We start from the raw sequence: 22655 nt of genomic DNA on the forward strand, positions 1-22655 counted from the left end.
ACATGGAAACATACATGTCACATGAACATACATACTCATAGGTATTGAATGAATGGAAATTTGGATTCTGGAGAGTCCTTCCAGTCCATGCCTGCCTGAGGAGTTTGGTTCCTATGGGGAGGCACAAGAATATGGATGCAAGGAAATGAGTGATTAATGATTCTTTCCCCTTACTCTGACCTGCCCCTAGATGATCCTGAAGAGAAGTTTCATTTTTGCTGAACCTATGATCCTTTCACAAAGCCTGCCAGCAGTTCCCAACTGGAATGAAGGCTATTAGAGGAACCCCCTCCCAAACGGGATCCCACTGGACTCACCAGATCCTTGGAGGTGCCAAGCCTTGTCAAGCCATCCAGGGGCAGCAGATCAGCAGAGTCCTTGTGCACAAACTGGGTAGCCTGTTTGAGGCGCCTCTTCTGTTGCAGAATAGCTTTGTTCCTCAGCTCCATCTCACACTCCTGTCTCTCCAGGTCGGGAGTACCCTCGCTCTGCTTTTCCTCCTGGTCTCCTTGCCCCGGTGGCAGAGGGCAGCTCTTCCTTGTGCTCATGGTGAAGATTCAGACAGAACAGGTCCTTCTTGATGTGCTGGGGTGTTCCCTAAACTCGTCTCCTGGTGTTTGCCCTCTGGAAGCTGACTCAGTCTCTGATCTCCTTTCCCTTTCCCTTCCTCACGGCTCTCCTCTTCCTTTCTGTGCCTTTGCTCCTGCTCTCTCAGTTATAACTCACCCATCTCTGAAGTGTCTCGGTGTCTGTTTCTCCCTCTGTCCTCTCCACTCCTCCGTGTCCCTCTGCTCCCGCCTCTTCCCCTCCCTCACTTCTCCTGCCCTGACTGCAGCTTTGCCTCCTCCAGTCCGTGGGTCCGTGTCGTAACAGAAAAAGCCCCGCGTCAGAAACCGCTTTCCATAAATCACGGCAGAGCCGGCAGGATGCTCCGGCTGGAAAAATCCAGCAGCAGAAGGATGGCCCCGCTGGATGCTGGGGGCTGGACTTACCTCGGCGGGCTGCGCGCACGCACCGCGCGTGTCCGTGTCCGTGTCCGTGTCCGTGTCCGTGTCCGTGTCCGTGTCCGTGTCCGTGTCCGTGTCCGTGTGCCCGCCTGTCCCCGGCTCCTGGGGACACGCTACATCTGCCGGCGGCAGCCTGCGCGCTCCACTGCCTCTGCCAGGGGGCTTTGACACTTCTCCGTGTCTCTGTAAATACTGGCAGCAGCTCGGGTCAGCCTGGAAGATGATGCAGTGCCTTGGTAAATGGGAGAGAGTATTCTCTTCAAGGCTCCTGGCAGGCATGCCCAGTCTCATTTCTGCAGAGAGTGTCATGCCTTTGCAATAGGCTGTGCTGAAGGATTTTTCTGTGCAGCTTGAATGAAATGCTGAAGGTCTGGTTTCTGCTTCCAGCCAAGGCAAGTGTGCCCGACTCTGCCCTCATTTTCACCCCACTCTATCGAAGGCAATCCCCTCTGATGTTGCAGGAGCCTAAAATCACTGGCTTGTTGATACAAGCAGACTTGGCTCCCTGTTTATACCAAAAGAGTGCTGACACTGCTGCAGTGTGGGATGTCTGGACCAGAGCAGACATCCCTTCTCTCAAGGGAGACAGGACATGGTAGAGCTCCCTTTTTCAACTTTCTGTCTCTATATTGTCCTGCTTGAAACTATGAATTTTAACTTGAACTGATGCTGTCTCATTTTGATCCCTTTTCTCTGGTTAATGTTCTGCCCTGCTAAGCACCGCGTCTGATATCAAGTAGAGGGGAGGAACCAAAATTTTACTCAGCTGTGAAGCTAAGGACAGCATTACATTTCCAGGAAAGCCAGCAAGGGCTAAAATAGGCTTTCATGTGCATCACAGAAGGAATAGCAGCAACTGACTACAAAAGTTACAGCAAAAGGACACTTTCTGTTGCTTCTTTTGTTTGTTTTCTTTCTTAGTAGTATGTAACATTCCAGTGTTACTGATACCAATTATTTCTGTGTTCTAAATTGTGTATAAAAAAGTGAGTATTAAATATTAAGAAGCAAATCCAATACAAGGCATTATGGTTTCCATCAAATCACAGCACTAGATTTTTAAGGAGTGGGAGTGAAAATACATTTTAACTACTTTATACTCTAAGGACAAACTTCAATACCATAAGGCAGGCAGAGTCCAAACAACAGCTCAGTGGTGTTTTGAGCTGTCCTTATCTATCTGTGAGTCAAATTAAGAAGAGAATTCAAGTAATGGATATTTCCAGGGAACCTGTGTTCCCACAGTCTTGTTTTCTTGCCTGTAGGTTGCTCTGAGTCCTGTTTTGCACACACTTTTGACCTTCTGTGGCCCCTCTGAGTATCCTCTGAGTCTTGCCATCAGGCCCTTTAACCATCCATGTAAACCAGTACTGAATCACGCACCTCTGCTCTCACACAGGGCCAAGAGGTGCTTCCTCTCCTGCTGACTGTGAATACCTCAGCAGGCCAGCCACAACAAGGCAGATGATGGTAGCAAGGGCACTGCCAATTTTCTTAAAGCTTCAGAATGGACCGTGAGATTGTAATGTGTATGCAGAACATCTTAGGATCGGATCACCTACAGTCTCTGCCTTGAAGTCTATGGGCAGAGTTACATAATTTCTGATGAGATCACCTCCCACCCTGGATGTGTATGTAGGAATGAAGAGGAGAGAGCTCTCCTAGTTTCCACTCCCAGAACCTCCTTGCAGCTAGCCACCCTTTATTAGTTTATTTTGAACAGCATTTTGGCAAAGCCTGATCAAAATTGGTTTGCCTTGCAGCTGGGCTGGAGCCATTGCTTGAGCAGTTCTGCTTTTGGGTCTCACCAGTTAGTCCTGGTTCCTAATTCATCAAGTATTTCTCTCTTTGTGCCTCAAAGGGGAGGAATTGTCAAGTCTTGTTTAAAGCTTTCTCTCCTCCTTCATCACTTCTGCTTCTACACGTAGGTCACTTAACTCTTTATATGCTGTCATATGTTAGTTCCTAGATCTGGCAAAAACCCCCAGCATTTTTATGGGGGTGAAGTCAGCTAAGGTACTATCTTCTCCCATCAGAGGAATGACAGGTTCTAGGTCACTGGTTTTTTTCTATTCAGCTATTACTTTTTCCACTCTGTTCTTGTTAAACAGACCCCATTTACTAAGTAGGTTAGGTGATTTCTGGTTTTGTGCATTTTTTTTTCAGAATGGACACTTGTATAGGTTTTCTAATGATAAATCACAGTGAAATTTACAGTGCAGTAAATTTAAGGGGATTTTGCAGCAGTTATACCTTTCAAAGTCATCTTTTGCAGACCCTGAAAAACTATGTATGACTCACCAGTAGCCTGTATTAGAAAAATAAAACTGATTTTGATGGAAATATTCATACACAATCCCATACATACCAATAAACTATATTCTGATGCAGTCACATCAAGTAATCATAACCCATTTATACCTCAATATTCTGCACCCTTCATACAGAAATCTTTACAGGGTGTGTAACAGTGCTATTTAGACAATAGAAGAAACACTCTGCCTCCACAGAATACATAAGCCCTTCTCCGTGCTCCAGCTACCAGCTTGGCCTTCCAGCTCAAGCAGTTACAGGTCAGTGGGAGCTCTGGGGCAAATGGTTCCAGGTCCTAAGCACTTTAGCTCTGTTTGTGGGTGTTGATCCCTGGACCTGATCACCTCCATGCCTGAGAAACCCTGAAGAAATCAGAAGTTGTGCCCATGCTTCTAAGGAAAGGCACTGAAGAGAAGCATTTCCCAGTAGCCAGTTTGCCCAGCCAAGAAGCAAGAGAAGATCAATATATTCCAGTCAGCTACTCCTCTGTTGGAAGAAATTCATTAATAGTACCTGGAGTAGTAAAGGGGAGTTGAAGGAAGCAACTGGCAGATTAAAGAACGTGAGACAAAGGTTTTACTTCCTTCTGCCAGGAGCATTACAGAGTATCCCAGCAGTTTGAGAAGCTTCTCTGCTGAGGGTTTTTGTTGGTTTGGCTTTAAATTTCATGGACTGAGGTCCTTCAGCCAGAGATTTTCCCTGTATTTCACTTCTGGGAAGCTTTATCAAGACTAATAATTTTTCTTTAAAATATTCTCCTGCTGCATTTGCAACTTCTAACAGTTGCTTCTTTTCCTTAGAGATTTCTTTTCAGCTTTGAATTTTTAACAGTTTGGAAACTATTATTTTGTCCCCCTGAGATTTGACACAGTGCAGGTGGGAGGGTGGATTGTAGATGGAGAGCTTTATATTTCTGTTGTGACAAGCTGGGTGCTTACAGAGCTCAGCAATAGCTCCCACATAATGTAACCAGCACAGAGGTTGTTTTTACAGTACACCAGTTTCCAATGCACCATCTCAGTAGTAGTGTAAGTTTCAAGTGGGTGTAAAAGTGACCCTGGATGTAGCAACTATGTCAAAGCCAGGAGATTCCTTGTGGTGGATACTGCAGGGTAACAATGAGGCAACTTTCTGCTCATTCTCCTGCATTCTCACAGCCTGTGCAGTCTGTGGATGCGCAGATGGTGCAGAGGAGGAATGAGAGGACAAACCTTACTCAGGCAAACCATGCATGCTTCTCTCTCCCTTCCATCTCTGAAAAAGATTCTTTGAAAAAAGAAAAGGCTCCTCTGCTTTGAATTCCCTCCAGTTGGTCTATTTGTATAATAAAATACCTTTGTATTCTTGAAATAATAAGTAAAAGGTTGCAGTATTTATATCTGTGAGTATGTCTGGCAAGTTTCCTTGAGATAAATGTCATCTTAGATGTACATAATGTTTAGCTCGGCTGCCGGACAGCAAAGTGTGTCCTGCCAGGAAGGTCGGTCAGAAAGTAGAATAGTTTGCTTAGTTAGGTAATTTAGGGTCAAGTCTCTGTAGTTATCTGCCCTATGGGATATATTTATGGTTGCACCATGGCAAACTTGGAACAGTGTTGTCCATTATGAAATTCTTCTGCTGTATAAATATTTCTTGAGCATTATAATTATAATTATGAATATAATATCATTACAAATATAATTATTTGTGTCCTCTCTGTATTGATTTTCTTCTTTGGGCTAAACTGCATTAAAAAGGTGCTTTTCTGTTTGGTTGGAATAGCTATCATTGCCCCAGAAATGACAGCTGATCGTGCAGCAGGCAGTACAAAATTTCCCCTTCCATTACACAGATCACACTAGAAGATTTTGCCGTTGTTTTCAGGAGGGGAAAGGATCTCCACTGGTGTGGATCTCCACTGATGCACATAGCAATGGCAACTGTCTTACTCATGCTAGAACTTCTCTGTGGTCAGCATGAGGTTTAAAGTAGAGAATAATTCCTGGTAGGAATTTGCTTATCCATAGAAGTGTGCAAGGGCCTGAGATGAAGGATAGTTATGCATTTAAGGTCGATAGCACAGTATTTGGAAATGTGTCATCTCAAAGATGTCTCTCCTCTATGTGTCTCTGTGTAGCTGTTTCATTTTGCTGTCCCTCCACTTCCCATCTGCATGGAGAACAATATTTCCATTATCCACTTAGCTTGAGGCTAAGAATGCACTTGCCATTAACACAGGCAATTTTTTCTAAGTCTCTACATAATGCCATAAAAATAACAATGGAAACTTCACACCATTAAGGCTCCTTCCAGAGGATGTCCCTAGAGTTGAATACTTGAACAGTAAAAGCCAGCACAGTTAGAGTTGCCTGGTAAAGCTTAATTTGATATGCATATGTGTGGGCTTATTACTAAAACCACCTACAGAGTATTGACAAGGTGCTTTGAGTGGCTGTTTATGGGCTTCTATAACAACTTTTTTTTGTTTTTTTCCATGTGAAACAGCAAGAGGAAAGAAAAAAGACAATCACCTATTCACTTTTTGCCCGTGCCCGGCTAACTGTAGAATCAGAGCAGATCTCATCTTGCTTAAAATGAAGCCCAGATGTAGTCCTTGGAAGGTAAGAATCTCTCTGATGGCTGTTTTTGCCTCAAGTGTAATTTCTTTTGGAGACAAGTTTTATTTTCAGAGTCCCCAAACAGACACTGTGGAAAACTTCCCTATAAGCAGTTGCCAGTGATGTTTCCTGGTTTATTTGTTTGTAAATGGCTTCTTTTACACCTTAAAGCAGTTGAGGATAAACAAGTTCTTCATCAGCCAGCAGCATAACTTGCTGAAATTAACTTAAGCAGTGGGGGAGTCAGCCACTCCAAAGGGTGTTGCAGCCCACCTCCTGTTCTCTTGTTCAGGCAGACTTGTATTTAGAAATGCAATAATTCAAGCATCAGTATTCACAGAGTAAATCTTTAAAGTCATGCTCCCGTTGTAGATGGCTTTTCAGGGACAATACCTCGGTCCTGCTCTGTGAATTGGCACCTTTTCCTGCACGGCACTGGGCCTACCTCTTGTAAAAGAATCAAACCCAAGATGAGAAATAAGAATTTCACATCTCTAATGCTTTTCTGTGGTACTTGATTAATTTGCCCCAGTCTTAAACCTGAGGACTGCTGAATCTGTAGTGTGGTAATCGGCGGAAGAAATGCGGCACTCAATACGAGTGATCAGCAAATCTCAAAACTTTATTGATAGGCGCATACATTTATATTTGTGTTAATGAGGCTAATACATATTGCAAAAGGTGAGCTCATTATTGGTTAGTTACTTATCAGCTAACTACGCCTACCTTAGCATTCTTGTGACTACTGTGTTGCAGCTGTCCACATATTTTCTTCATATTTCTAACTAACGATCCTCTCCCCCATCCTGATGTTGCACCAAGGGCACAGTGCCCTTGCCAGGTTTGGACACTGACTGCTGACTCCTATCCTCATCTCCTTCTTGCTTAACTAATGGTATTATATCAGTGTGACCTTTGTCAACTAGCTAGCTGTTCACAAAATCCTCCACATGTAGTCCTTATCCAACCTTTGACTCTTCATGTTCTCAAGCAAACTCAAGTTGTGCCAGTGGAGGTTTGAAATGAATATTAGGAAAAATTTGTTAATTGAAAGGTTTATCGGACATTGGAAAAAGGCTTCCTGGGGAAGTGGCTGAGTCACCATTCCTGGAGGTATTTGAAATGTGAAGACTGTGACACTTAGGGACATGGTTTAGTTGTGGGCTTGGCTGTGTCAGGTTAATAGTTGGATTGATGATCTCAAAGGTATTTTCCAACCTACATGATTCCATGATTCTTTGTCTTCTGAACTCTGTCTCCATTTGACTCTTTGAGACGTTTTCATCTTACCAAGATATTTCTTTGTGTCACCCACTCCCTGTTGGCCCTCAGAAGTCCCTTGGACATGAGAGAGCTCATGTTGCCATGCTCTCTGCTGGAAGTCACAAAGAACAAGTTAAGGAAGAAATCTCCATACACTCCAGCCAGTCTGTGCTGGGGCACACTCTGTACTGAATAAATCTCTTCTCAGATTTTAGTTGCCAGCTGACTCTGCTAAGGATGTGAAATAGATTTTTTTAAAAAATATTTGTAACAGCCAAAAACTTGAAAATTTTCACTCAGTTCATATAAAGGGAAACATCAAAGTCAAGAAGGACAACCTGACAAAAATCCTTACAAAGCAAGGAGGTGCTAGGTCTTTTCAAGAACAGGTTTGCTACAAAAGGTTTTTTTAATCTGAGCAAAATATTCTTGTGTTCTCATTTATAGACATAATTGGGCTGCTTGAACTGCATTCCCTGTGTTCCCTGCCCCTTCTTTTCCCAGTAGAATAACTCTACCCAAGGCTGATATTCAGTATGGCTATTTTCTGCTCAGACAATTCAGGATTTTATGATGGAATCACCAGCGCAGTAGTACTTGTAATGCAGAAGCAGCTTTGTGTACACAATGCACATACAGCGACAGAGAGATGTGTTATTACCCCAGGGATTTGATGGATAACAAAGCTGCTGTAACAATGTAATTTTATTTTTGATTTTAAGTACTGGGCTCTTTTGGTTTCCTAGCCTTTGGGCTGCATTTGTTATGTGCACCAGCTGTTTGTTACATTCTTGATGGTTAGGCCTTGGCATGATTTAAATGGCAGCTGAGATTATCTCATGGTCTCCTGACTTCAAGATTTTAATAAAAACAGCAAATAAATAAAACCTGAGAGTCAGCCATGGGAAACAGCAAAACAGCTCTTATCACTGTAGCATGCCAGTCCCTTGGGAATGCATAGCAGAGTGCAGACGGTCAGGAACTAATTAGCCACAGCATGGAGCTCCTCAGATCAGACCATTCTGTGTCACTGACATCATTACTTGCAAATACTTGGAAATCCATACTGATGCTGAAGGCATCTTCAGTGATCCCGCAAGTTCCAAGGGATGTGCTTTATGGTGTCAGTTCTGCTGCATTCTTGACCTTTCTTGCCCTCATAGAGGGGTTGGATTGGATATTAAATATATTAAATTGTCCAAAACTTTAAGGCTACCATGAGAGCAGGCAAAACTGCTTCAATCAGAAGCTTTCCTAAAGCAAAGCTTAAAGTGGGAAATACATGCTGATACCTCAGGACAGATTAGACCAGCAGACTCATATAAATACTCTTAAATCAAGTGTTTCAGGCTTTGCAATATACATGCATTATCCACAATAGATGTTTCAGCTGAAGCACAGTTCCAGAATGCAAAATAGCTTTGTGCATAGACAAACATGCAATCTCAGAATTCAAAATAAAAAACCCTAATACATGTAACTAATCTAAGCATGTTGCTTCATGAGAAAGTATAGAGATGAGACAGAATGGTCTAGCCTGTTGCATAATGATAGTATCCAAAACTTTGTCTTTATTAAAATTTACAGAAAAATACATCAAATGTGAAAGTATACAATGCACCAAGAAAAGATACCATACTGGCAGTGAAAAACAGTGTTCTATAGAAAATATCAACAATATTAAGAGATTCTTCCCAAGTCCAATGAAGATGAGTTTTTTTGTCCTTTTGGAAAATTTTCCATCCATTAAACAGTCAGGGTTCTAATGAGCCAATCTCCTGTTTGTAACCACAAATGAGTGCAGAAAACCTACCTTCTACAAATCACACAGCTAAATAAACAGAGGCCCTTGTTGGCAGCAACCTCCTTTACGTGCATGAGAAGGTAAAACAGACCAAGAGCAGACACTGGAGCATAAATTCGTGTCTGACTGTAGCTCAATAATTTGTGCTGGCTGTTTTCCTTAATTTTATTAAATAACATCATTAGATATTTCTGGTTTTAAATTTGATGCATCAAAAAAAAAAGCAGATGTGGAGGATAAATAATTCTGATTATATATTTGTATGCAAACAGTTCATCAGTGTGCTCTATATAATGGCTTCCCACGGATTTTGAGATGTGGAAGAGAATCTGCTTTGCATAATCTTTTGCCTGTAAACTGTAACTGGGTATTTATTATAATTATTTTTCCAAGAAATGTTGTAACTGAAACACAAGGACAAATGTGTCATTTGACCTGCATCAGCAGCTCAGATTCATGGTCTTGATGTTCTAGAACTCTGCTTGTTTCAAAGCAAGAAGCCAGTCTGAGACGAGTAGTGAAGCAGGACATTTTCTTCTCATTCTCAGGCAGCTAATACTTTATTATTCCCTGAATATCTTTTTATCCAGTTGTAGCTCACCTCTTCTGGAAAAGGGGGAGTGGGGAGAGAAACTATTTCTGTTCAGAAACCAGCTCACACTTTTCAAGCCTGTTGTTTTTCTCTCAGAGCCTATTGTGCATTTTAAAGAGTGTCCTGGATTAGGGCAAATCTGGGAGAAAACCTCCAAAAGGGGCCCCCCCAGAAAACAAACCCACACAACCCCTTCCCCCCACCGGTTCGGGAAGGATTCCTCGGAGAGAAGTGGAAAGAACCAGTTTATTTAACAAGCAAAACACTGCCAGCACACAAAATGAACAATATGAGATGACAACACTTTCACCAATCTGAAAAGGATGACAAATGCAGAAAGTCTTTCCTGGGAGTGGTCGCTCTGTTGTTGCTCCCTCCGGCGCTGGGGATAGCTGCTGCAGCCACCAGATGTAAACTCTTGGTGTTTCCCAGGTCCAGTCCGGAGCAGGTTTGAATGATTCCAAAAAGGGAAGGGAAAAACAGTCCAGGGAAAAATTCTGGACCGCTTAGCTAAACTAACTAACAGAAGCAAAAAAAGCAAAAGCAGAGCGGGAGCAAAGCAGGAGCGAAGCAGGAGCAAGAGCAAAGCAGCAAAAAGCAAAAGCCGCACTATGTACTGTCCCGCCAGCCGTGGGGGAGCAGGCTGATAACAAACCAAAACAAACCTTGCTCTTCAGAGCCAGTCTTGAGGGCACAGTATGTAATATCCAGCACTAACAGAGCACAAGATTGGGGATACAAGCATCATAACCTCACCCTAGGACAAAGAGGAAGCCAGGTAGTTTACTAAAAAAGAAATTTTCACCTTTGTTAAGAGCTAAACTGCCTTTGGGGAGAAATGAAGGCCTGACATCCTCATAAAAATATTTCTGCAATGTAAAACAGGGTCTCTTTTCTTCCATATGGGGAAGTGATCAAGTTTTTCTGCTACCAGACAAGTTGCAAAAGTAAAAGGGTGGCAATTGTCCTTGCTTATGTCATCTGAGGGGGCATCCAGTCCTTCTCAGCTGACAAAACATAGGGGGAGGAACCCCACTCAACCAATGACAGGGAATTACCTTCTCCTTTGTGTGTCACACTCCGGGTATGGAGCAGAATTGTCAGAGGAGCAGAGCATCCACAGTACTTGCTGGCTCCCTGTAGATTTGCCTGTCCCAGAGCCCCTAAAATTTTTATATTAAATTGTTTGCTTTTACAAGCTGGAAGGTGTTAAAGAGCTTTGTCTATTATCAGAATGCAAGGACAGTCCTGGGATGCTCCTACATGTTACTCAGAGAAGCCCAGGGAGTGCTGTGCAAAGGGTGTGAAGAGCTGTGCCTTCCTGCTCTTGGGTTGATGAGAAGACATGAAGTATGGGCCTGTTCTTACTGCAGGAGGGTGGACAGAGGCATCCATTGTCTGACAAGATCACACCTTTACACTATAACCCTAATTCTGAGCCTGCAGAGGGACAAGTGATAACTGCCTTTCCTTAAGGAAAGCATCCAGGCAGAATATCAGGCAAATATAAATGAAGAGAAATAGTAATATTTTGTGAATAAGTCCTCACCACCTGGTGCTTTGAACTACTTTGGCCAAAACACTGGAAAAGCTCTTCTGGCAAGAGGTAGAATTGCTTATTGTAATTTTTTCTGCTGTTCCCTCCACCTTTTTTGATATAATTGCCCTTGAGCAGTGCTCTCACTGGAATATGTAACAAGAAGGGAAACAAAACTTTGGCACTACTATGCTCAAAATAAAATGTGATGGGTCCATCGAACACCTCAGCTGACAGGGACAGCAGGGTCACACCTCCCTGGAATTGACACCAAAGACAAGAAAATTTCAGTATTTGCTGGAGACATGATCTTATTTAGCTGGCTCTCAGGTGTCAGTTATGTGCACACAGCCTCTCAGGAGCAAGAAGTGAGATGAAAGGGAAAGAGGATGCCTTGAAGGAGCCAAGCAGAGTGTTAACAGCTGTGTAAGATGTACTAGTAGAAAGTGTGCAAAACCAGGCCTCTTCTGCAGCTTTGTAAGCCCACAAAAACTGAAATAACCATTAAACCAAACTTTGGAAACATTTTATGAGGGCAAATAACCTCTAAGTAGTACACAGGAGCACTGCGGTTCTGAAAACCACACACATCCAAAACTGGTTTTATGTTTATAGGAGAAGGTAGAAACAGTTTCAAGCAATATTTGTTTTGCATTTAGAAGATACAGAAATTCATCTGCTGGTGGTGTTGTGATGTTTGTATGCTTCTGACTCAGACAGAAATCCTGACTCAGGATTTACCCATAAGCAGCAGGAAAAAGTGTGTTTTATGAAGCCGTGGGTTAACTAAATCTAATGTGGTTTGGCCAACAAGGCTTGAAAATGTCCTAATGGTCACTCAGTGATCACAAAGCACACAGACATGAGATAAGAAGGGGTTGCCCGTGCTATGGGCCAATCCCAGCAGGCTGCTAGGGGTGGTACAGATAACACTCAGCTGTGCTCCCACAGAAGCTTTATTGAGTATTTGGATACAGGAGTCACCACTTGTCTGCAAGCAGAAGGATCAGATCTTTGCCATGGCAGTTTCTTCCATGACTTAAGTTCTAGAGAACTAGGAGGAGTTTTTCTATTGCACCAAGCGAGACATACCTTGTGTTTGCAGAAGTCAATTTTCAGTGGAAATATCAGCATTCCCTTTATATTTAAAGGGAATATAATATATTTTATATTCCCTTTTACATTTTGAACTGCTGAGTGTAATGAGGGCAGCTTTAACCATTCAACAGAGGTCCATCTTACTGCAAGTGTCAATACCCATACCTCTAGGTACATAATAGACCTCTGAAATCAGAAGAGCTATATGGCTTGATCCAAGTTCTTCTCCATTCCAGCCTGGGAAAAAGAAGCCAAACCAAGATTTTATGCTGCAATCCAGATAACCTGTTTCAGTTTAACTTGGGTCACATATAAACAATTATTCAGATCTTTGTCCCAGCAACCTTTAGAACAGCCTAGACCAATGTGTTTCTGAAGTAAAAAAAAAAAAAAAAAAAAAAAAAAGGCTTTCAGCTAGGGTAGAAGAATACAAGAGATGTGAACATATGGACAACATACTCTAGGTCAAACCCTTACCAAGCTAAATATTCCCATAACCATACAATAATAAAATTATTATTATAATTAAGGGCTAATTTAAGGAATGTACAGTATTTACAGCCATTAAAACTAGACAGAAGATACCGAGTAATAGGGGATACAAAGTAAAGGGATATTAGGACAGAGCTAGGAGGAGATTCCCAGGCTCTTTCCTATTGTACTATTGTTTCCTCTGATACCTTGAATAGCAAATGCCATTCAGGGCCTACCTAGGTGTTCTCATGATAGCCTCTCTCCAGGGATTCTTATCTCTAGCACAAGGCTAGAGAAATTCTATCATCTTGTTCTACTCAAAGTCTACAGCATCTTAAAAGGAAGCCCATAGCAGCTGATGGGGCTGTCTCCCAGCTTAGCAGGAGTCAATAATGCTCTCTGCTCTCATGGATGTGGGAACTAGACAAAAGCAGTTGTCTTAGATTTCATTAATGAATCTCAGAAGAGTGGAGTTCTTTCTGTAACATCAGAATAAGTCAAGTTCATTCCTCAGACGAGTTCACTTAAGTTCAGGTATGAGCTGAGACCAACTAATGTCTGTTCCTAAATTTTCATCCTCAAGACCAGGAAAGCTGATATCTAGAAGGATTTTGCTGAGACTGTCATTCATGGTGTCCAGGATAAGGCCCTCCATAAGTGATCGGTTTTCAGTAAAGCCAGAGGCTGTCAGTTCAACAGAGGATTGCTTGGAAGTGTCATGAATAAATGCTGGAGAGCTCGTGAGGGGCACAAGGACCATGTCACCGGATTCTGTATTGAGCAGTTCTCGAGGAGAATCAAAGAGAGGATTTTTAAGAGGTGTGCTGTTAAAACCCAGCAAGTCCTGGTTGTCCTGGAGGGGTGTGAATGGCAACTGATGGGTTTTCACAGGACTGAAGTCCAGCTCATGACTTCCTTTGGCTAAGGAAGCAGACTTCCAGGGGTCAAGGACCTCTAGTGAAGGGGTAGTAGTGGCTGAAACTTTGCTGGGAGTGGAAGAAATGGGCAATTTTCTGAAGATGTCTTTGACTGGTGTTTTAAAGGCCCCCTCTTCTCCCTGTGAGCAGCTAAGCTGTAATATGTTCTCAAGGGGCTGGTTTTCCTGGGGGAAGGGACGGTCTGCCCCTAACCGGAAAGGGTCAAAGCTGCTGCTTTCTGGCAGAACAAGGACAGGCTCTTCTGAACAAGGCAGTGCTAGGCGTTGTTTCCTTCTGGATCTGCCCACTTCCCGCCTTTCCCTCCTCTTTATAACTAAAGAGTCAGAAACTGCCTTAGATGGGGACTTCAGTGTGGTGAACTGTTTCCTCTCCTTTGTGGATGAGTCTGGGAAGAACAAGCTTGGCTCTTCCTTGACCGTTACAGTTGAGGCAAATGGGGACAGCCAGGGATCCAGCTGAGAGCCTTCTTCCTCCTTCACACAGGCACCCTCTGGGAAAGAAGACAATTCCTCACCAGGCTGGGAGCTGTTCTGTACAGAATGGGTTGGGGAAAATAGACCTGCATCACATTGACCCTCCTCCTTTACAGCAGCTGTGGGTAAAGAGGGCGACTCTTCTGCAGGCAGTGACATCTACAGTGAAACACAGGTGACATGTAGTCAGTAAGCAAGGATCTAAGCTACCCAAAAATCCAAATAACAGCGGAAAGAAAAGAAATGCATTTAAGGTCAGCAGAGAGGGTAAGGGGAAGATATTCAGGAAGCAGTAATTATAACAGACTGAGATTGATCTCTGTGAAACTGATAGAAAGAAGCCTAAGGATCACATGGCAAGGATTCTAGCTAAGTCTCAAAATCATACCCTTCAGAGCACTCCTGCCCTGAAGAACTTCTGAGAGTACAGGCAGAAGGAAAGCTGATTATTTCTGGAAAAAATATAACCCCTTTGATTTTTTCTTACATTATCTAAATGGGAATAACAAAATGAATGAGGATAGCTTTCCCAGAAACCAAGGAAAAGGAAGAGAGAAAAAAAATGAGGTTATCAAAAGAAAAAGAGCACAGGAGAAAGATAAGTCATAGCTGGAGAGAACATAAAGCAGCAGGCATACAAAGGAAAATAGGATTATGGTTAGACAGGATGGAAGAAGCTAAAGCTTTACAGTGTCTAAGCATACAAGAGCAGTCAGTGAGACGCCAAGAAAAAGAGCTGTTTAATAGCTGTTTTTCTTGAGCCCAGAATAACTGCAAACTTCACAGAATTAGCAAACAGCAGATACGGAAATCCTCTGGGAAGAGGATACGTGAAACATATTCCCTTTCAGAAGTTCCTTATTGTTACTTGTCTAAAGAGCTATCAAAAATATGAATGTTTTAGGATCAGAACAAAGGCATTCCTCTCATTTTTCTTTCTTCACATCCCAGCAGTAAAGAAAAATTTTCATGACCAAGCCATAGAGTCCTTTCCTCTAGTGAATTATAGAAACATCCTTAGAGCAAATAAACTAGCAGGTAGTAGTCAGCCTAAAGACAGTAAAGGATAGCAAGGATTATCACTAGCTAGTTCCTTCATAGTAGCTTGGAGTTTTAGAGCACCTAAGTAAAGATGCACAAAGGAACCATATGAAGAAAAGGTTCATTGAAGACAAGAGATATTAAAAAAAAAAGTTAACAAAAAATCCAAACAAACACACACATCCTTAAAAAAAAATCCCCCTACCCTCCTTAGCCCCCTCCTCACCCCCCTAATGAAAAAAAAGACAGGGAAAAAGACAGGAAAAAAACCCCACTAACCCCCCTGAAAACTCCTTGGAAAACATGAAACCAACCTTTGGAGCAATGCACACACACTTATTGCTCTGCGAAGTCTCCAAGCTGTTAAGTGATGCTCCCTGTGCCATGGACAGAGGAACCTTCACAGAAGGCTGCAAGACAAGAGGCTGACTCAAAGGAAACTGGATTGGAACCAGGTAGGAGTTGACACGAGGAAGCAAAGGCTTCATCTTTCGGCCTGGAAGGGAAAAGAACAGACTCACTTTTGCCTGCTCTCCACTGCTATCTCTTGAAACCCAGGCACCTTACAGAAAGTCCTTCTAGACATCCCAAAAGAAACATTTGACCAGATCACTTGCCTTCTCTGCTAATTTTAAAGATACAAATGCCAAGCCAGAAGCCTCATGAACAAGAAAATAACCTTTCATGCAGATCCTACCCCATAATTTTGGGCTCTCATCCCATTATGAGTGCCCAATGCCCACCATCTCACCAGCACATCCCCTCAGACAAAACAATATGCTTTCCATTTCAAACCTGACAATAAGGAGCATAAAAGCTGGCAAACAGGGATAACACACTGCACTTGTATTCCTGAAGAAATCTGGGAGAATGCCCCAGGTTTATTGGATTGATTCTCTTGGCCTAGACTGCTGGGGACACTTACGTGAATTCTGGGGTTCTGTTTTGCTTCCCATGTTCTTCAGAGGATCTGGGAGACGATTCTTTTGTTGCTGCAGTCATTGTGAGATAAGAGGAGGAGAAAAGAAAGAGATTAAAGAATCCACATTTATTTTGCTGCCTCACTGAGAATTGTGAAACCAGAAGTCTGTGCTGGACTAAGACAAAGAGAGCAGCTGTTAGCACCCAGCACTCAGGCTGGCTCTAGGTCTGTGCCACTTGCTGGTTTGCAGCCATGCCACCCCAAAGCCAGCTGCCCACCAAAAGCTGTGTGGGAAAAGAGACGACATGACAGAGCTGCTCCAACTGCAGACTCTACTGCAGAAGTGAGCTGGTTTTGGCACCCTCAGTGCCCAAGGAACAATGAATAGGATGGCTTTATTGTATATTGGATGTCTATACAAACCATGGACCAGATAGGTGTTCAAAGGGAATACCAGAAGCAACAATGGGATCAGAATTCTGAGCAGATGGAAAGAAGGCCAAGGTTGTAGCTGTGACAGAAAAGTATTTGACTGGATGTTTACAAATTCTTCACTGCTAAAGCAGCTGAATGCGAGAGAAACATCAAACAGGTTCATCTTTCCAAGAGTCACTCACAATACAGTGGGTTCCAAAATGAAAAAGGAGCACAGAGAGACCCTATTCTCTCTGCATCTGAGCCCCAGGAACATATTGGAACTGTTGCCATGGAAATGATTTTATCAGAAATCTGTTTGGGCTTGTTCTCTGAAGCCTATTGGTGTCCATTGCAGCCTACTTCAGCAGTAGACTTCCAAGTTGCTCAAAGCTGTCCAGCTTTACCAGCTCAAGAGACTGTACCATCTGAAGGCAGTCAAACACTGGCTACACCCCTCTCCCTGCAAAGGGTAAGCATGGAGCTGTATGAGCAGATGCAGCAGTGACCCCGTCCCCCTCCCCAAGCCTGTTGTCCTTTCCTTCCGTGACTGGCAAGAAGAGAATGGAAGATCAAGCCCCGAGCCAGATGGTAATTCTTACTGATTCAGAGTACTCAGGCGATGTTGGTGACCCCAAGTCCAGCGGCTGGTGGCAGAAGGCATTGAGCAGAAAAAAAATTTAAGATTAAGTTATCAACCAAAGAGGGTGACAAATGGGACATTTTAAACTTGCACAATCTGAGCAAACAAAAGTTAATTCTACCCACCCACTGCAGAAAACACAAGAGTCTAAACACACCTATACTAGACTCCCAAGCTCTATTTCCCTAACAAAATCTTCCAAAAATACCTATTTGGGTTAGGACAATTCTATCCTATGACTGACTTATACAGCATAGGAACAACTGGTTGGCCTCAGTGGAAATCTTCTCATTAGGAATTTAAATCAGGCCCATGGGAAGAAGTTGAACAACCTGACTATTATATTTGGCACAACACATGAAGAATAAACACATCCCACAGAAGCTCCAGATCAAAAGCACAGCCACAGCACCTTTTCTTTTAAATGCAGAGCTTGTCTATTTGTCAAGTGAAGTGACTGAACCCAGCTTCTACAAAGAGGCTGATGTCAAAGCAGCTTAACCTTACAGTTAAAATAAGGTGCATCAGGCTAGTGTGGCATTTAGAAACTGGATAGCCTGTCCTATTTCCTTTACATGAGGCAACTTACCTTAAATACCTGGTCCAATGTTAGGCAACGGTTTGCATCAGGGTGAATAGTCCAGAAGGAGATTTTACCATTGGCAGATGTCTCACGGACAAACATATCATGAAGGGACAGGTTGTGCCGGATGGAGTTCTGAGGAGAAAGGAGTGAGGAGGAGGTTGAAAACAGTAGTTTTGTTATCAGCACAGCAAGGCTCAAACATGGCTGCTCTAGCAGAGGGATTACATTCCAAAGTGCAGACAACACCAAACATTCATGTTCACAGTGTACACAGCCAACCCTATCATCAGTCTCTTATTCTATGTACTCTTGAGATCCCTATTCTCACTCCAGTGATCACACATCCCATCATCTTGTTTAAGAAGGATGAGACAAGAGATACAAGAAGTGGAACAGTGAACATCTGGATTGAGAGTGTATTTAGGGTAGAATGTTTAAATGAGTTTCCATCTTGCTTTGCAGGCTGGGGAATAGCTTTTGATCCAGAAGGCATGTAACATCACCCACAGCAAATTGAGGACCTGCTTGTTACCTTCCAACCTGGCTTAGCTACATGTTTAAAATAAGGGAAATGATCCTCAATCCAGGTATAGATGTCCTTCAGCGTCATGCGCTTCTTCTCCGTGCTGTTGATGGCAAACTGGATCATGGCCATGTAGGAGTAAGGAGGTCGTTCTGACACCGAATCCTGCCATGAGGAGGACTCAGCAGCAGTAGGAATAGCAGCAGCAGCTTCCTCTTCAGTCTGAAAGACAGAAAGAGTGATGTATGAATGTTCATAAAGCTGACAAAAAGGCCCATGGAACATCCCTGGGTCCTCTGGCTTCTGCTATTGCTATCAATAAAGGTCAAACTTGGGTTACTTAGAGACAGTGATGCCTAATTCTTCCAAGTATTCTGATCCACGTAAATTACTTCCTTATCAAAAATTTTAGCACATACACGTGTATTCTCCTACTCACCTTGACTCTTTCCTGCAGAGGCATCTGATTCTCTTTCTCTGTGTCTTCCTTCACAGAAGAGGGATTTAGCCCATCAGATCTCATCTTCCCCAGCCACTGGATGTTGGTGAGGCTGTTGTCCAACACAGAGCTCATTGTCTCGCCACTGCCTGTTGGGATAACAGGCCCATGTAATAATCACAGAATAATTTAGGTTAAAAAAGTCCTCTAAGACCATTTGAGTCCAGCCTGTGACCAAACACCACCTTATCAACAAGACCACTGACTGCAGCATCCAGTTGTTTCTTGACCACCTCTAGGGATAGTGACTCCAAACCTCCCTGGACAGTCTGTTCCAATGCTTGACAACCCTTTTAGGGAACATATTCTTCATGATGTCCAATCTGAACCTTCCTTGGCACAGCTTGAGACTATGCCTTTTGTCCTGTCATTTGCTGTCTATGAAAAGAAGGCATCCCCCACTGCTCTACAGCCTCCTTTCAGGCAGTTGTGGAGAGTGATAAGGTACCCCTGAGCCTCCAGGCTGAACACCCCCAGCTCCCATAGCTTTTCCTCATCAGACTTGTGCTCCAGATTCTTCATCAGCTCTGTTGTCCTTCTCTGGATGGACTCCAGCACCTCAATGTCTTTCCTGTAATGAGTGGCCCAAAACTGAAAACAGATTTGAACTCAGAACTCAAGGTGTGACCTCACCAGTGCCGAGTACAAGTGGACAATCTCTGCCCTGGTCCTGTTGGACACATTATTGCTGGTACAGGCCAGGATGCCATTGGCCTTCTTGGCCACTTGAGTGCACACAGGCTTATGTTCAGCTGCTGTTGACCAGTACCCCCAGGTCTTTTCCTGCTGGGCAGTTTTCCAGACACTCTTCCCCCAGCTTGTAGCACTGCCTGGGGTTGTTGCAATGCAACTGCAGGATCTGGTATCTGGTCTTATTGAACATCATGCAATTGGCCTCGACCCATGGATCCAGCCAGTCCAGATCCCTCTGCAGAAGCCTCCTGCCCTCCAGCAGATCCACACTCCCACCCAACTTGGTGTCATCTGTGAATTTACTGAGAATGCCCTTAATCCCCTGATCCAGACATTAACATACAGAGTAAACAGGACTGGCCCCAGCCCTGAGGAACCCCACCAGTGACTGGTCACCAGCCGGCTGCAGCACTGCTCAGCACCACTCTCTGGGCCCAGCCAGTTTTAAACCAGTGAAGAGTGAACCAGACCAAGCCAGGGACTGCCAGCTTTTCCAGAATAATACTGTGGGCGACAGTGCCAAAGGCTTTACTGAAGCCCAGCTAGGCTACAGGCACAGCCTTCCCCTTGTCATAACCCTGCTTTCTCACAAGTAACCCTGCTACCCTTCCATCTCAGCTGCCAAAAGGAAGGCACCAGCTACACTTCTAAAAGATGGTATTGTAACACTAATATTGTTGAAGGAATTCACCTTGAATTCCTGATTTCATATATAGTTGCCCAATTTCTGAAAAGAGCTGCAGTCTTAAAAACAAACACTCAAACCAGACTATTGTCAACCAAAACAGGACAATGTTCATCTAGTACTTCAAGAAAGAGAAAGACACAAAACTTAAGTCAGAAGCTCAGATGTCTTCCATCAAAAAAATATGCCCACTATAATCCTTTAGATTTCACTACATATGCAAAGCTATGTAGATTATTAGAATCCAATAAATAGATATCTTGTAATTATCAAAATATTAATAAGTACTGCAAATCAAGAAGTAAGTGCTGCTCTCCTTGGCCCATTTCACATCTCCTTGTCTGTCAGGACAAAAAACTAAAACAGGTAAAGGCTACATACTGTTGGTCTCCTGCTCCTGTCCAACCACAGGATCAACTCCTGAATGCCAGGGCGCTGTACTGCCTGCAAGAGCAGGCATCTGTGCAACATTCTTCTCTCTTTCTTGACTGACTGCAGCCTTGATGGCTGCACTGGCTTTCTTCTCTGATGGGAGATGCTGCGATGGTGCTGGACCTGCTGAACGGGATGTGCCCCCACTGCTAATGAGAATGAACTTGTTGGGTCCATTGTTGCCACACTCTTTTCCTTTTGCTGTCAATGCCTCTATGATGCTCTGGATATCAGCATTTGTAGGGATGGCCACCACCTGTGTGTTGGGCATTGTAGGGTGGTCAATTATCTTTATTCCTGCTGGGAATTTCTGCAGGCCACAGTCCCTTTTGTCTCTGGGTTGTCTGTTATGTTGGTCTTCCTGCCTGTGCTCCTCCTTAGGAGCCTTTTCATCCTGACCTCTGTTCTCATCTCTTGCTGAAGTACTGGATTCATCGTTCTGTGGGAGGGTCAGTTTTCTTCTTTTGAGAATTAAGGGCCTGCGAGGGCTGGTCCTCATTATTGATCTATACTGTCACTCTCCATTGAAAGAGAGAGGAACAAAATCCTGCAAAACAAAAGGTACAACATAAAGGGTGCAGCAAATCATCTCAAGACCTCCCACAGAGCACACATTCTCAGCAGTTGCTACAAAGCTAGAAACACAAAAGGAAAATTAAAATTGAAAGCATTTAATAAGGCTGACAAGGCTACTGAAAAATTATACTGTACCTCCCTAACCCACACCTTGTGTAAGCAGGATGGGAGAGAGATTTGCAGAGTAGATAACTTGCATAATGAAGTACATAATAATGAGCAAAGTATGTATGTGCTTTACAGAAACACTTAGCTATAGTGCGATTTAACCAGCGTCAGCCAGCAAGCTGGAGGAGAGATAGAATACAGAAATACACATGCTGATTCTTACAGCTGATTGCTCTAAGCAGCAAATTACATAACCTACATGAAAAGGGAATTTACAGATGGTTTAAGGTATGAGAAGCAGAGATTACCCTGAACACTACAAAGGCACACAATAAACACACAATAAATGCAGCAGAAGTAAGGTGTTTTAAGCTAGACACCAAGTAAATGTGCTTCTAAACCCTTTCATAGATTTGTATAGAAACACATAAATTTGTCATTGGACAGCATACAATATAGATGTAAAACTTTTGGACAGTGGGTGGTTTAGACTATAAAGCTGGAAGCAGAGGAAATAAAATTCAGAGATACTGCTTCCAAGGTAAGATGCTGTAAGAATACTGTTAATAATGCCATCAGGAATTCAGTGGACCCTGTGCCCTTCTACAAACTATACCAGAACAATATACAAATTGTACTTATTGTTTATCATTAGAGATGGCAAGCAGAATAGAAAAAAAAAAAAAAAAAAAGAGGCCTTTTGCATTGGTAGGTTTGACGGGGTCAGCAAGAAAACGAGTAAATTCTCAGTAAGAATCCCCTACACTGATAGAAAGCAGAGTCCAGCAGATAACAAGCCGAGCTGATGCCCTCTGTACAGGGAGCAGACAGCCCAGCGATCACTCCACGCGGGTTCTGGCAGCCGTCACAAGCATGGCCCTTTGCATCCGCTCCACCCCCTAAGGAGACACAGCGCCAAAGGAAGAACCGGAGCCAGCCTCCCACAAGCTGCGTTCCCGTGAGCAGGAACAGGAGCGCGTCACTTCCCAGGGAGGCCCCGATCTGCTACCCCTGTACAGGCCCGGGCGCAGCGCTGTGTACGCGCAGCCCCGAGGGGCAGGGAGGGCAGGGCCAAAGCGCTCCCAGTTCCTTCTTCGCCCGCCCCAGCCCCAGCGCCGCCGCCCTGGCCAGCAAGCTCACCTGCTCCCGCGGGGCCTTCCGCCCGGGCCGGGCCTAGGCGCTGCCCGCTCCCGCCCGCGCGGAGGCCTTAGCGCGGCCCTCCGAGGGGTGCCGACCCCTGCCAGGGGCCCGGGAGGGTGGTGGCGGGCACCGGTCGCGGCTCGGCAGCTGCGGGGCCGGGGCAGGGCCGATGCAGGGCGGCGGCCCCGGTTTGAATTTGGCGCCCGGCGCAGCTCTGACCCGGTCACGTGCCGGCCTGCGCCAGTGAGCGGCGGCGGGGGCGGGGCCTGCCGGGCCGGGCCAATCGGCGCGCAGGGG

The 22655-nt window shown here is 44.0% G+C and overlaps 2 protein-coding genes and 1 long non-coding RNA gene across 6 annotated transcripts in view; 1 reads left to right on the plus strand and 2 right to left on the minus strand.

Moving 5' to 3' along the window:
* NRIP2 (nuclear receptor interacting protein 2) overlaps positions 1–1278 on the minus strand; it is a 14125-nt gene extending 12847 nt beyond the window's left edge. The window contains exon 1 of the mRNA XM_064409886.1: positions 318–1278. Within this exon, the coding sequence (XP_064265956.1) occupies positions 318–548 (231 nt within the window). The 5' untranslated portion in view covers positions 549–1278. The remainder of the gene's footprint in view (positions 1–317) is intronic.
* The window catches only part of LOC135294526 (uncharacterized), a 19335-nt gene extending 867 nt beyond the window's left edge, over positions 1–18468 (plus strand). Inside the window, exons 2-3 of the long non-coding RNA XR_010356604.1 lie at positions 5805–5920; positions 18165–18468. This is a non-coding gene — a long non-coding RNA (uncharacterized LOC135294526). The remainder of the gene's footprint in view (positions 1–5804; positions 5921–18164) is intronic.
* FOXM1 (forkhead box M1) lies at positions 9805–22583 on the minus strand. 4 transcript variants are annotated; one of them, XR_010356595.1, is made up of 10 exons: positions 22359–22583; positions 20484–21081; positions 18665–18813; positions 18235–18447; positions 17706–17834; positions 17076–17120; positions 16063–16129; positions 15452–15633; positions 12922–14255; positions 9805–12448 (listed from the first exon to the last, which is right to left on the minus strand). XR_010356595.1 is itself a non-coding variant. In XM_064409877.1 (9 exons), the coding sequence occupies exons 2-9, from the start codon at positions 21031–21033 to the stop codon at positions 13206–13208; spliced, it is 2385 nt and encodes a 794-aa protein (XP_064265947.1). In that variant the 5' UTR covers positions 21034–21081; positions 22359–22583; the 3' UTR covers positions 9805–13205. The 4 variants fall into 4 exon arrangements, 3 of the variants coding, with proteins under 3 accessions (XP_064265947.1, XP_064265948.1, XP_064265950.1); XM_064409877.1 differs by having other exon boundaries at positions 9805–14255; XM_064409878.1 differs by lacking the exon at positions 22359–22583 and adding an exon at positions 21983–22118 and having other exon boundaries at positions 9805–14255.
* Positions 22584–22655: the final 72 nt, after the last annotated feature.

The sequence above is a fragment of the Passer domesticus genome, chromosome 2 (assembly GCF_036417665.1).
Source record: "Passer domesticus isolate bPasDom1 chromosome 2, bPasDom1.hap1, whole genome shotgun sequence".
NCBI classification, from domain to species: Eukaryota; Metazoa; Chordata; class Aves; order Passeriformes; family Passeridae; genus Passer; species Passer domesticus.

Coding starts and splice junctions, on each gene's coding strand:
- FOXM1 (XM_064409877.1), bottom strand. CDS start 21,033: ATGAGGACCAGCCCTCGCAGGCCCTTAATTCTCAAAAGAAGAAAACTG. Junction 17,121..17,705: donor CATTGGACCAGGTATTTAAG/GTAAGTTGCCTC, acceptor TTCTGCCACCAG/CCGCTGGACTTGGGGTCACC. Junction 14,256..15,451: donor GTGTGTGCATTGCTCCAAAG/GTTGGTTTCATG, acceptor GTTTCACTGTAG/ATGTCACTGCCTGCAGAAGA.